Source organism: Tamandua tetradactyla, chromosome X (assembly GCF_023851605.1).
Source record: "Tamandua tetradactyla isolate mTamTet1 chromosome X, mTamTet1.pri, whole genome shotgun sequence".
Lineage (NCBI taxonomy): Eukaryota > Metazoa > Chordata > Mammalia > Pilosa > Myrmecophagidae > Tamandua > Tamandua tetradactyla.
Window position 1 is genome coordinate 155,130,788 of NC_135353.1, and position 15,095 is coordinate 155,145,882.

Genomic DNA, 15,095 nt, shown 5'->3' on the forward strand with positions numbered 1-15,095 from the left:
GTCTTTCAACTCCTTTGTCACTATCTTTAGTGAATTCCTACTGCATTTTCCCTGTGTGGAAGTCTTTCTGAAAGGCACAAAGAGGAAATGCTACTCTCAGTGATAGAACATTGAGATGAACATTCCCCATTGTAACAGAAAAGAATAGAAAATGCATCAATTGGGGTATTTTACTGTGCACATTGTCTCCCCCCTCCCCCAATAAAAAGCAGTATAACTTTGAAAAAAATGACACATACTCAAAAAAAAAGTGCCATTTAAGAAATGTCGTGATTAAACTAGGTAATTTCATATTTGTTTTTCTCTGGGGGTTTTCTTCTCCCCTGTTCTCTGTGGTTTGGTGTCTTTGTGTGTGTTACAGAGAAAAGAGAAGAGAATGGGGTAAGATTTTAGTACAGGAAAACAAGAGCATGCAAAATCAGTAGTGAAAGACTTGCCATTTATTCATATAGGGAGAATCCAATTTGCCTAAAATTTAGGCATCCTAAAAAGAATTTATAGCCCTTAGAGGACTTTTCTTTCTCCTGGGACTTGCTATTAAGCTGAAAGTGAAATAAATGAATGAATGAGTATGAATGACAGCCAAGCACAGACTGAATCAAACTTTTGCTTCAGCGCGTGAGAAATTGCTCTACAGAAACGTTCCTCTTACCCAGTCTTGCCCCACCCCAAACTTGAATCCATAAAGGAAACTAAACTTGATTTTTAAAAGTTAGCAGAATCAAAGTATGTTCGTGTCAAGTGCAGACAGTTGTCAAATAGCTGAGAAATGGAAATATCTGTGAAATCTGCATTATTTTAACATTACAATATACTTAAGTAAATAGTTGAAGAGGAGCAGGGCAAAAGTGGAACATCAAAACTTTTGGGGACTGGTTTTTAGCATGCTGTTTTTTCTCACATTTGAGAAAATGTTTGTAATGTCACTTAAATTTCTGTTTAAAAGAATTTATGCTTGTGAAGCACTGGACAGCTACTAGAAAACAGAAAAATAAAGCTATGGACCCTATGCAAAAAGATCATACCCCTTAAATTAATACTTCTTCAAATACTGGGAAATGAAGGTTCTATAAACCTGGTCCTTGATCATAATGGAACATTTGCAAAGTGAAATTATTATTATTTTTGCATGGTCAGGCACCGGGAACCAAACCCAGGTCTCCAGCATGGCAGGCGAGAATTCTGCCTGCCCAAAGTGAAATTACTTTTAACATTTTTTTTCAATCCCTTTGATGTTTGAGAAAAACAATTCATAGGATTGATTAGGGAAGCAGAAAGTATATTATTTGACTTAGAAAACATTTGATAAAATGTCTCAATACTTTATTTGGAACAACATTAGTTGGAAATGACTTTACGTCATCTATGTAGTCACCGAGTATATGAACTGATGAATAACTATAAGTAAAGGGTGATGATAAATGTCAGGGAATGTTCCATATGAGTGGTATCTTGTGAATTACCATCATGACTCATTTTACATCTGATGTAATTAAAAGTCTTTTTAATGACTTGGAAAAGGAACTATAATGACACACAGTTGAAAGTCACATGTGATTTCTAGTTAGCAGGTGTTGCAAATCAAATGATACTTTATGGGACGATATCAGCAATGTGGAGAGGTAGACTATCATTTTTAGTTATGTTAGTATACATTATTTTCATAAAATTTATTTTTTTCTCATAAAAGTAATAAATGGTTATTGTGGAAACACTGGAAAGTATATTTTTTAAAAAGAGGCAAAAAGCACTAATAATTTAATCATGCTGGGGCAACCAATGTTAACATTTAAAAATATATTTGTTAACTTTCAGTTCTTTTGCCGTACAGTTTTTTCAAACAAAGGTCTCAAATATTGGCGGGCCGCGGTGGCTCAGCGGGCAAGAGTGCTTGCCTGCCATGCCGGAGGACCTCGGTTCGATTCCCGGCCCCAGCCCATGTAAAAAACAAACAAACAAACAAAATATAATAAAACAAGAAAATGTTTAAAGATGTTTCCCTTTCTTCCTTCCTTCCTTCCTTCCATCCTTCCTTCCTTCTAAAAAAAAAGGTCTCAAATATTTATTACTGAGCCAACTTATTTATACAGAAACATAAAAACAAAAATCCAGTTATTTTCCCAATAAAATAAGTCCAGCTGTTCCAAAAGGGTGACTTTTTCAACTTGAAATGACAAGATGCTAGGGACCTTCTTGACACAGCCTTAATATGTGTGCCATCACATGTGTGATTCCTTACAGACCCACTTTGGTTTTTCTCCAATGTCTCCTCTTGGAGTTTTACTGGATTTTATTGCCAATTGTCATTTGAATCTGTTGGGAAATGGGACAATTCTGTTTTGTTTCTTGGCTACAAACCACTTAAGTCTAAAAGTCTTGTGAGAAGATTTGATGAGAATGGGAGGCAAATGCACACACCATGAAGGTGGAGGAAGTAAGAGAGAGGTTACTATATATTTGTAGCTGGTTGAGATCAAACCACACACATCTTTTTTTTTTTTCACATGCATAACTTTTTATATTTTTTTTTTTTTTTTTTTTTTTTTAAAGGAAAGACAGAGAGAAGGAAGGAAGGATAGAAGGAAGGAAGGAAGGAAGGAAGGGAAACATTTTTAAACATTTTCTTGTTTTATTGTATTCTGTTTCTCCGCTTTTGTTACATGGGCTGGGGCCGGGAATCGAACCGAGGTCCTCCGGCATAGCAGGCAAGCACTTTGCCCGCTGAGCCACCGCGGCCCGCCACTTTTTATATTTTTTTGTTTAACTTTATATAAATTTTTAAATAAAATTTACATAAAAACTTATATTAAAAAATATATATGTTTTTAGAAACATCTCCTTAAAAGACCATGCAATGTTCAGTTTTAAGGAGCTAGATACCTAGAAGATTTGGGAAAACTGGAATTTGGTGGTTGCATTGATTCCTGTCAACATTATGTTTAAATCACCCATATTATAGCTGAGCATGCAACAATTTTCTTGACAGCATAAATATAAAAATAACATAGACAAGCATTTTTGGCTTGTAGGCTGCATAATGGTAGGCATTCCACAAAGATTTGTTGAGTTTAATGTGCTCTGTATATAGGATGCAAGCAGAATTCCAGTTTTCCCTTCCTTGCTACTATGAAAGAAGTAGCCTGTGACAAGAAGCTTGGCCATTTTCAGGTAGAGGACTGTAAATTCAGCTTTTCACATCTAAGTGTCTATCAGTGATTTCCTCTAGTGACTTTAGAAATCTGTGTCACATGAGTTTATAGTCTCGTTTGGCCCCTGTTTCTTGACTGCCTTGGGGAGGAGTATCTGTTTGGCATTGGGTAATTTTGTGTGGCGGTGTGTTTGCTCCTGAGTACCAAAATTCTAAATAAAAGACTTTCTGTTCTCTGACAACAGGCCGTTTTTTCCAGACATACGCCTTGTTGTTTTTCCATCGTTGACAGTAGATAACAGTTTGGCTGTAGCCAGAAGCAGTTGGCATGGGCCTCTGCTTGAGGGGCTGCTTGGACCATCTTCTGGCTACCCACTGCAGGGCGCCACCTTCAACAAAGCTCTACTGACCTGAAAAGGCTCTGTGGGTTGTCAGCTTTGGCCTGCTTCCTTTCTCCTATTTATTTTTCCTCCCAGGCAATGACTATATGGTGATGGCTGTTGCTTTGCTTCCTTTTTCATTTTTTGTAGTGATCACTTTCCTCCTAGCTCTTTTTGGCTGTGTAACTGTCTTATAAAAAGTTGCATCATGCTCTTAGTCCCTGAATAAAAGAACAGGGTCGATAGCCTGCTGTTTTAAAAAGCAGTTGTGATTGAAACAATATCCTTAACTAGAATTCAATATCCTTAACTAGAATTGATATCCTTAACTAGAATTCATAGAGAGACATTATGATAATTGACATTTTTTTAACTGAAATCCAGTAACAATAATAATGGCTAAGCCCCTTACATATAGTTTTTCATTTAATCCTAGAAAATCTATCTGTGAGAAGGGAGTGCAAGAGTAGTTCAGTAGTAGAATTCTCATCTGCCACTCCAGAGACCAGGTTCGATTCCTGGCCCATGCACTTCCCAAAAAGCAAAAAAAAAAAAAGAAAAAAAATCTATGAGGTATCACCTCCATTTCAGATGGGAAAGCTAAGGTATTGAATGGTTATATAACTTGCACATGATCACATAGCTGGCAAATCTGTGCTTTTAGAGACTATTCCTACTTAATACAAATTCACTTTTAGCCACTAGATGCTATTGTGGGAGAGAGAGGGGTTATTTGCTTCGTTGCTATAGACCTAGCACCTAGACAATGCATTGTGCAGAGTACTTAATCCGTAAATCTAAATATTTTTGTTGTCCATTGAAAGAGTTTATTGTTAACTAAAGTATTTATGAATATTTAGCACCTCCAGTGTGCCAGGCACATTGGAGGAGACAAGGATTACCAAGACAGAGTCCTTGTCCTCCAGTGCTTAATAGTCCAGTGAATTAAATGACACCTAGGTAAATAGCTACAAATACAAGGCAGAGGATAATGGGTGCTAGTCTGGAGCCTCACACAAAGGTCAGGAAGAACTTGGGGGAGGGAAGAGAGAATTCCAACAATTGGTGTCTAGTATGTTTTCATGGAAGGCCCACATTTTGGAGTCACCCCTCGACTGTTGAACATATGTTAGTAACTAGTAACTTGATTGCCCTGAACTTAATTTTATTTCTCTTTGAGAGTCTCCATTCTTGAGGTACCTCAGGGCCATCCTGTTAAACATTCCACTATAGAATCAGGTAGAAGATTTGGCTAACTGACCTCTGGGTATATTTAGGAAGTTCCTGTTTTCAATAAGTATATGACATGAACTCATTCTTTCTAATAGAAACAAAATATGAAAATAATATTGTTGAGAGTCTTCTTAAGTGACTTTTGATGTAATTTACTCTTCCCTTCTTCTGTTAAATTGTTTGGGAATCTGTGGAGCAGGTAATGAAAGTGAAGAATTAATATTAAAGCTGGAGCTATTTAGCATTAACTAGGTTTAGAGATTGTTTTTATGGAGGCACTGGGTTATCTTTTTATTAGTGATGGAAGGAGTGCTTCAGGTGAGACCCAGGTGAGTGAACACAGCAGGCAGTCCTGAAGTGGAAGGTTTCATGACAAAGATGAGTCTGCTCTATAATTCACCTCATTAGATGCTGTCTGTACTCCTGATTATTTAGTGGTTGAATATCACGTGTCAGGATAGCAGAGCTTCATGAGCAATTTCTTGCCATACCAGTCCACATTCCTAGGCACAGAGAGGCTTAACAGGGAAAATGGAGTATGCCCTAAGCTTTCTAAGTAGCAGCTTTACTTGAATACAAAACATTGCTCCAAGTATTAGCGCTTTTTTAAGTTGAAGCTATTTCATTTTCCTCCCTACTCTTAAAGAGAGAGAAGCTTCCTGGAAATTTCTTTTGGAGAAGGAAATTTCCATTTTTGTCTCTAACTCAAGACACTTTTAGAGATATATTTGACTAAACTGTTTACTTTAAAATTTTCAGATTGAAAAGAAGCTTTTTCATATATGTCAGAGCTTCTTGCATGTCTGTGTTTTAAAAAATGTTTTAGTTTTCAAATAGTAGATTAATTGATGTTGTAATAGTAATCTGTTCAAAAAACGGTCTCTGCCTTAGAGCAGCTAGAAGTAAAAACCTAAAATTGTGAAATTGTAACCCTTGTCAAGCTCTGAAATATGTTCTACAACTAGTTGTGCTGTGCTTTAAAACTTATTGCTTTTTTGTATATATGTTATTTTTCACAAAAAAAAGAAAGAAAGAAAGTCGATTGTGGTGATAAAAAATTTTTAAGCCTTCTAGCTTCCTATATTCTGGAGCAGCTAGAAGGAAAAATCTGAGACGATGGTATGGTAGCCCATGACAAACTCTGAATTCTGTCCTGCAACTACTTGTTGAGCGCTTTGAAAGCTATTGCTTTTTTTATTTCTTTGCTTTGTATATATGTTATACTATTAAATAAAAAAATTTTTAAAAATTGTCTCAATCCTATTATTTTTCCACTAAACTTTACCATGCCAGAATCAGAGCACTGATGATTCTCTGTGCTGCTTTGCTGAGCCTCACTAGCTGTCTCTTTCGACTCCATAGTCAAAGTGTGAGCTTAATGCTGTCCTTTGCACATAATTGGTACACAATAACTATGTGGAATGCATATGTGTAGGCTCAAGAACATAACAGAATTTAGAATTTTTCAGTCTATACTCAAACCACTTCACAATCACTGTTATATTCTTGGGGTGTCTATGAAATATGGCTATGTAGGCAGTCTAAATATTTCTTAAGCCTCTTTGCTCTTTTACATCCTTAGTTTCACTGCCTCAGTTGGATTAGAATATCAAACTCCTAATTGGTCCCTATGACTCTTGTATGTCTTTTTTTCTTTATTCCTCACACTACTGCCAAATCATCAATCTTAAAGTCACAGATCCATTCATGCCACACCTCTGCTTACTTTTCATGACTACCAGTTGCCTTTAAGACAAAGCACAAACTGTATCATGTTGGCTCCAACTTCCCTTTCTGGCCTCCTGGCCCCAGTAGTTTTCACCCATGCCCCACCACCACCACTACCACTACTGAGAATCTCCCACTCCTTGTGCTTAGAAGTCCCCATTCCCTATATTGGAAGAAGAGAGAGGAAATTCTAGTGCTAGGCATCTAGGATGTTTTCCTGGAAGCCAACATCCTTTTATACATTCCTCCCTTGTTCCTGCTTTTCTTTAGCTAAAGACCCTTCTCTATTCTCTACCTGGCAGATTCCCATTCATCGTTCAGATTTAGCTCAAGCCTCATCATTTCTGGGAGACTTATTTCCCCACATAGAACTGTTAATGGTTGCTTTTTTCTCTTCTGTATATAGCTTTATTGTTGTGTCTTTGCAATGTCATGATCTGTTAATGAATTTGTCTCTGCTTCCAAATTTTGAATTTGTTACCAGGACTCATAGAAACTAGAATACAGGTTACCAGGGGCTGGGTTGAGGGTAGGGAATGGGAAGTTAATGCTTAATTGGTACCGAATTTCTGTTTAGGGTGATGAAAAAGTTTTGAAGTGAATGGTGGTGATAGTAGCACAACTTCATGAATTAACAGCACTGAATTATATATTTGAATGTGGTTAAAAGAGGAAATTTTAGGTTGTGTTTATGTTACTAGAATAAAAATTTTTAGAAAATCATAGGCCCATGCACACAAGCAGTGAACCCTAATGTAAACTATGGACTATAGTTGATAGAACAATTATAATGATATTCTTTCCTTGATTGTAATAAAGGTACCACACTAATGCAAGGTATTGTTAATAGGGGAAGTATATGTGAACTTTGTATTTTTTTCATGCTTTTTCTATAAACTTGCAACTTCTCTGATGAATATATATATATAAAAGATCCAGGACTCTGCCCTTCTCATCTTGGAATATCCAGCATCCATCATAAGTGAAGGTTCTTGGTATTTCCAGAAAGAATGCTAAATGAATAAGTGAGTGAATGAATGGATGGATGGATGGATGGATGGATGAATAAGTGATTGAAGCATCCTCCATTATAGAAGTATAAAGAGAAACTGAATGAAGTGTATATTTGCCCTCAGGCATCTCATACATGTAAGAACATCATGAACAAGTGTGGAATGCATGTCAGTGGAAAACATTCCTGAAAGTTCTATCATTTGGCTGGCTGGGCTTTAGTTGAACCTTGAAGGAGACAAGATTCAAATGTATTGGGGGAGGAGGTGCCATCTGCAGGTAAGGGGAAGAGGCTGGACTATGTCATGCCTGAATATCAAGCATTGTACATCTGCAAAGGATCTTTATGGTTAATTAGGGAGATTAATTGGGTTGTCCAGTGTTGTACAGCTACTTTATAGGAAAATTAGGACTCGGCCCATATGAGGATAGCACATTTCATGTTAAAGCACTGAACAAAAAAACCCCAAATGGTCCTATAACACTCACACCTGCCAAGCCATCCTTCTCTCTCACTCACTCATGCTCTTTTTGTGTGTGTATGTGTGCTGTATGGCAGGGTACACTTCATTATTTTTCCATGTGAGTATCCTGTTATTGCAGCACCATTTGTTGAATTTTTGTTTGTTTGTTTGGGGGACAAGTGCATGGACCAGGAATTAAACAGAACTCAGGTCTCCTGCATGGCAGGCACGTACGCTTTTAAAATTCCCCAAATGCATCTAAAAGGAAGGCATCGTTAATCAAAAATTAAAACTAATGTTCTGGTAGAAGGAAGGTTTAAAATTTCCTTTTATCTGTCATAACAATGGAAAATAGACTTTGAAAGAATAATTGCCAATCGTGTTTTGGCATAGAGTATATGAAATGAAAATTTACTTTGGCTTGTTTATCTTCAGCAAAGAAGATGATCCTACAACAAAATAGCATGCAGATTCTTCTCATAGGACCAGTTGAGGATAAAATATAAACAGCTTTTCACATACTGTCAGGCATTGGGAGAGCTGCTGTCTATGAATTTAATATTGTCTGAATGTACATTCTCTACCTCATTGAGCACTTAAATAGGTTTTGTTTCCATCTTCATCACTGTATTTCCACAGCATGAGTGGAAGCCCACAGCATGAGTGGAAGGTTGTTTTTGAGACAACCTTCAAAAAGTTGTCCCACTTTGACAGAAAAATCCTACCCCTTGTGTGAACGTGTTGTAGAGTTATTTTCAATTTTTTTAGGGTGTAGTTTTCAGAGGCATTCAAAAGACAAACAAATGAACCAAATGATCAGATCCTGGCAGAAGTTCAAGTGGATGATAAATGATAGAATTGGGCCTACATATTCAAATATACCTCTCTACTTATCAGCACATGTGCACACATGCGTATGTATATGTATGTGTAATATACAAATATAAAACAAACTGTTTATATACTTGTTCAGTAGAATGGTAGATTCTAAGGTTTTTATTGAACAGATTGAAAGAATAAACCCTGGAAGAGTAAACCTATTGGAAGCATCTAAGATGAGGTCAGGTCTTCTATGGCCAGAAAAGATTTGCAAGTTGTCTGGAAAGCATAAGAAGAAAAGAGCCATTGGGAGGCAATTGGAAGTAAACCCTCAAATTTCTTCTCGACTTTGGGAATTTATGTGAACAGCCTTTAGGAAGTAGTATGTATTCTGAGTGCTTTTGTAAGTATAGTAAGGAGTGATGGTAGTGGGTGATTGGAAATTGAGTCTTATGGGAGCTCAAGTGAAGGAGACTGAATCTGGGAATAGGATCCTGGTCTAGAAAACTGTTGAAAGAGTACCTATGTTAGTAACAAGGCTCTAGGCTAGGATTTGGGATATGGGCTCCAAGAGGAAGAGGAGGATCTGAGAGCAGAGCCTTGGTACTGGGTTAGATAGGGGAAGGTCCAGTAAAAGGATAAACAAGAGTTTCAAGTTGTGAGCCTAGGAGACAGAGGATGAGCAGGAATGGAGAATTTGGGGAGGGGAGGTGACTGTGTTCACCCAATTATTCTATATCATTTTGGTGTATTAATATGTATCACATGAAGTTGGAATTCTTTGGTCAGATACATTTGAAGTATACTGAGATAAAGTTAAGGATAAAGTTAAGCAGTAACGACAGGACTTCTTAGATCCTTTAACATGCTACTATGCATTGACTAGATTGAGTATTCAGTGTTTCCCGAATTTATCAAGGTAAACCTTGGGGAACACATTTTGGGAAATGATTTCAAGACAGGAGACTGGTGTGTGTTCACATATCTGGGTGCTAATGGCCCATTCAAGTGAGGATCTTTTGATCTTAATAGATAGGGAACTTGAGAGAGTGAGAGGGAGCAGACTAGTCGTAGGCAGGGGGTCCTCATCAGAAACATGGCAAATGGGGATGGATTCTTTTTTATGTCTACAAATAATTAATAGGAGGTTGGGTTGTGTGTCGGGGGGAATAAGAGGGAGTAAGACAGAGGTGATAGAGACCTTGGAAGGCAACCTGGACAATGTGTTGTCACCAGAGACCACGTCAGGAAGAGCTGATGCACGGTAGTGCCTCAAACAGTGAAACTCTAAGCAGCAGAGAGGCCTCAGGTTTCTCAAGGCTGCCGGTGACTTTCATTTCACCTTTTGTATTGTGGTGGGATGCTAATACTAGGTCAAGGGCTGAATACATGTTATTTCTAAAGCTCCCTGTTCCATTCAACAAACATTTACTGACCCTTCACTTGGTGGGGATGAGAGAGAAATGCTCTCAAGGAGGGCACTAGTTCTGAAGAGAAAGAGAGAGAGGGACAGTTAAACTTCTACATGTAGTATAAATGCTTCTAAAACAGCTGTGAATCTTTTGAGGTCTTTAACTGTAGTTGGGCAAAGAGGTTTAATATAATTTGAGACAACCAAGAAAATAAACATTACGATGAATATAAGTCTTATGCCCAATTTTATAATCAGAAAATTACTTTTTACATTTTATTTTTTCATATAGCCAAAATTAAAAACAGGTTGTAAAACCTGCTTCTTTGAGGAAGATGGAATTGACATAGTGGTATGTGTTTGAAAGGTAACTTATGCCCCTAGAACTGCAATATATATTTAAATATATAAGAAAATAAATTTTTCTTTTACTGGGCAATGCATTTTATTTTTAGAAATTCAAGTTTTGTTTTACTCTGGCCTATCTTCTGTTGACATCAAGTGATTTAAGCTGGGCCAAATGTGGGAGAGTTGACAGTTGCTAATGTAAATTCCACAGCAAGTAGAAAAGCCTTCCATTAGAAGTGCACAAGGCACTCCATTGTAAAGACGCTCTTTTGTGATATTTCTGCTCTGCTCCTACTGCTCCCTGCTGAAATCCAGGAATACTTGTTATAATGCCATCGCTCATAGATGTTCACAAAAGGAGCATGTTTTTTAGGTGCCTTTATTGAAAACAACTATAAGAATTATACAGTGAGTTTGAATAGCAGTTTGTGTAGTTTCCTGAGTTATAGTGGTAAAAGAAAACTGAAAGGCTGTAGAGAAATGGTCAGATGTAGATACTATTTTGTCCCGCTTCTCTTCACTGCCTCCTGTTTCTAGCTCCCTATATCCTCTTTATGACTGTGATTGGGGCGAAGCAGACTGAACTGCTGCACTCACCTCAACATACCTTCTGGAGAGCCCCCTCATACTACTGTTTCAGCATTGGGAATGTTGTTCAGCATTCCTTTCCTTTCCTTTGCTTTTCTGCTTCATGCTGAGCAGGCACTGATAAATCTGACATGAACAGAAAGGGAAGTAGTGTTGTCAGATATCAGTGCTGTAAAAAGAAAGTCTTCAAAGAGCCATCCATTATTTTATATTTTACCAGCTGTTTTAAAATTAATCTTTTGTGTTTAGTTTTGCGTGAACACTTGAGTGACATCTATGTATGGCTTCTCAGACCATCACCACTTTCTCAAATAGTCACCAGAAAGCCTGGCCTCCCAACAGGGGGGCTTTGCCAGCTGCTCAGATTCAGGACATTTGCCTTCCTCCCCTGACTTGTCAAACTTGGTTGCCTTTGTGATGTAAGAATAATGTGTGGTGTTCTTGGAGAGGAGACTTTCAGAGACAGGACTTAAACTTTCTTTTCCTTAGAATTGTCTCATCATAAGAAACTTTTTACAGTCAAAGGAGTGTGTGTCTGAATTAAAATAAAGTCAGAGGAGTGATTTTTATACTATCAATTTGAACAGGACCCTGGTCTAAAGCTCCAATAGTCACAAGCAGAAACAGTAGTCATTAGGAAGCTGGATTCCACTGGATTGGTATCCAGTGATTTTCTTTACTAAAAGCATTAGTCTCTTCATTTTGGCACAGAAAAGAAAAAATTACTTGCTCCCATAATTGAATGATCTGATGGTTGTCTACATGGATGCTGTATTATCAGATTGTGGCGAGCCAGGAGTATATGTGATGTTCCCATTGTGCAGAGGAACCCCAAAACATTGCTTTAATACTTTGAGCAAGAGAGCTAAAGGGACAGGGACTTCTTTTAGCAAATATTCAAAGAAATGAGTTTTCTGAATTATTTATAAAAAAAATCATTAGCTTTTAAATGGAGATTGGGATGTGGTAGGAGAGATGAGGCTTTACAGCTTGGTGATCTCCAGGTATTGAAGTAGATCCATAGCCCTGGTCTGTTTGTAGAGCACTCAGCTATAGGCATCCATCTTTGCTAGACCAAGCAGTGCTTTATGAGTTTGGTGGACAAGCCAATGAAACTAATGTGGATGCATTTATGAGGTTCTCCTTAGTCACAGTGTAGAAGGGAAGAGACAGTGTTGGTCTGAGCTGTGGCAAAAGAACCCCTGAACATGATTGCTAGACATCTGTTAGCATATAGAACAGTCTTCTACAGTGAAGAAATGTCCCACCTGAAATGCCAGTAATTAGGACCAGTGGGAAGAAGCAACAGGGCTTTGCAGCCCCTGAGGATTAGTCCATCATGGGAATTTGCCCCCCTGGCCTTTGAGATCGTCTAAGCCCAGAGAGGCTAGACATAGCCTTCTATTTTTGGTCCAAAACCATCTATCTATCTGTTGGTCTATCCACCCTTCCTTTCAGCATAGCCACCCTATGCTACTCCATTTTTTTTCCTCAGTGATGTTGTCACATTTACTGTTCTAAAAAAATGAAGTTCCTCTCTAATTTAACTCATTTAGTAACAGTGACAAGTTCTTATACCAGTGAGAATGAAGAAGGTGGAAGGAGGAGAAAAAGGAGGAAGAAGAGAGTGAAAAAGACATTTTGTAATTTATATAGGTCTGAGAATAGGCACCCAAATTTTTAATCCAGGAAAATATATATGGTTTATACTAAAGAAATGCTTGCCACAATCCAGCCAGTGTTCTCAAACTTGAGCATGCATCAGAGTCCCCTGGTGGGTCTGTTCAAATATACACTGCTGAGCACCATCCCTAGAGTTTTCTGATTCAGAAAGTGTGGGGTAGAACCTGGGAATTTGCTTGACTAACAAGTTCCCAGGATGCTGGTGCTCCTGGTGCAAGGACCATGCTTCTCTGAGCCTAGGACCTAAAGCAGAGAGAAACACCTGAACAACTTCCACCTCTGGAACCCCTGGAGGACCAGGGTATGAGGGGTGGAACTGTCCTTCTCTTGACTATTTACCATGAAAAAGAAGGAAGGAATTAAGGTCCCCATCCTGCCAGAAGATGGGCGTTGTTACCAGCTCCACCATCACCCCTGTTGCCGGGATCCACTCAGAAGCCAGTGTGATGTATTTTCTCAAATAGGAGGGAAATCAACAGATTATACTTTGCTTCTCCATGTCTTCCTGAAGGGAAGTAAGTGTATTTGACAGGTGGCCGTTTTTTTTAAATTTATTTTTGTATAATGTCTATTAGCTTAGATGGACTGGTAGACCAGGACATCAGAGATACTGGACACATTTTCTTTTGCTACCAAATAAGGGGAAGTTGTAAGAATATACAACTCTTGAAGGTTTCTCTAAAGGAAGGCATCTGGCTTTAAAGTTCAAACCATTGGATGTCTAATTTTTTTCAGGCAAGTAGACAAAGTTCAGCTTGGGAATGGTGTTTCCCTATTGCATTTTGCAGTTTCCTTCTCCATTGCCAATAATAATAAAAGATATGTTTTTATTTTCTTCTTCTTAATGTATTGGCAATGATGATGCTTTATTTTGGTCCCTTAAAGGGAAAAACAAAGAGATTGGCGGGGATGCTGTTAGAAGTGTGGAAAGGAATGTGAATGACACTTTGAGGGCCTCTATCTTTACTGTTGGTACCCGATTTTTCAAGATGATCCTGAGAAAAGCTTTTCATCAAATTTGACCTTATGGCAGAATAACACCAAGCATTTTTTCACCCTGATGTTTCCTTGGAATCATGAAATGTTATTCATTTGAGTACTTAGCATTAAGTTGAAGGGCAGAATATTATTTTGAGTTTCATTTTTTATCCAATATAGAATGCCCTGCAGCACTAAATAAAAATGTCACCATGTAAAATATAAAGGCTCTCTGTTACAAATGTTTTTAAAAATTCATGAAGGACTGAAGATTTGATTTAGCTTATCCTCTTTCTGTGATTTATTTATACTTAATTTAAGTATCTACATTTGAAGCATGAACTTTTTCAAATTAAAAACTGTAGTGAGTCCGTTTTATTTGAAGAAAAACTTCATGCAGTTTTTAAATTATATGGTCCATCCCTCTTCATGTGTTCAAGGGATAGATGAATTCAGGGATTTCTCACTGTGAAACTTCATTTTGGGCAGGTTGATTTAACCACTCTTTGGTTTTGACAGCCGTTTCTACGGTGTCACTAGATGTGTTCTTTGGGCATTAATCATAATTATACAAATGTGGTAACAAAGGAGAGGAGTGGGAATAGGCCTCCCTTTTGGAACCATTTTGTTCGTTTCTGAGCTGCAGATTGGCCTGTGTTATCAGGAACACTTTTAGGCAGAGACAACATCCAGTCCTCTATATGGATGGTGAATGATAAATAGTAAACAATAATAGAATTAGTTTCATGTGTAAAACAATGAAGGAAAGAAAACGAACTCAAAACAAACTCATAATCTTTCTTCTTTTTTTCTTTTAAGTAGTAAATGGAAGCCTAGGGTCTGAGAATTGAAGTTTTTCGAAGCCCTAGAGAGTTTGAAGACTGGTGGGAAAGGAGTTGCTGGCCCTACTTGCTTTACCTTTGGGACACTGAACCTGCCCCAGAGGACATAAGTATGTTCACTTATAAACTGTGAACTCATAAACAGTTGAATTGTAGGTGACTGTAAAAATGTGCAACAAGGCACAGTTGCCCTGGACACCCTGGCTTCTGCCTGTCCATCTCTCCTTCTGGGCTTCCGTATCTTTATCCCTTCCTGTTTTCTGTCTTTTTCTTCCTTCCTTCTTGCTTCTACCATGCCTCTGTAGGGTTAGTCACTACATCAGCTTCTCATAGAATGACAGGAAATTATTTTTTCTCTGCTAAAAATAATTAACCTTTAATGTGGTCATCAAGGAAGAAAAGGAATAAAAGATAGTATTAACAAGGATAAAGCCCTTTTTCCTTAGTTTTCCCACTTGTCTG

General features: G+C 37.8%; 1 protein-coding gene across 6 annotated transcripts in view; it reads left to right on the forward strand.

Moving 5' to 3' along the window:
- The window catches only part of SH3KBP1 (SH3 domain containing kinase binding protein 1), a 404,653-nt gene that overhangs the window by 261,007 nt on the left and 128,551 nt on the right, over positions 1 to 15,095 (forward strand). The window contains exon 1 of one of the 6 annotated variants that reach the window (XM_077145715.1): positions 14,801 to 14,939. The exons of the other annotated variants lie outside the window; for them this stretch is intronic. Coding sequence (XP_077001830.1) covers positions 14,802 to 14,939 — 138 coding nt within the window. The 5' untranslated portion in view covers position 14,801. Of the gene's footprint in view, positions 1 to 14,800; positions 14,940 to 15,095 lie in introns of those variants that run through there. 6 annotated transcript variants of the gene reach the window in all.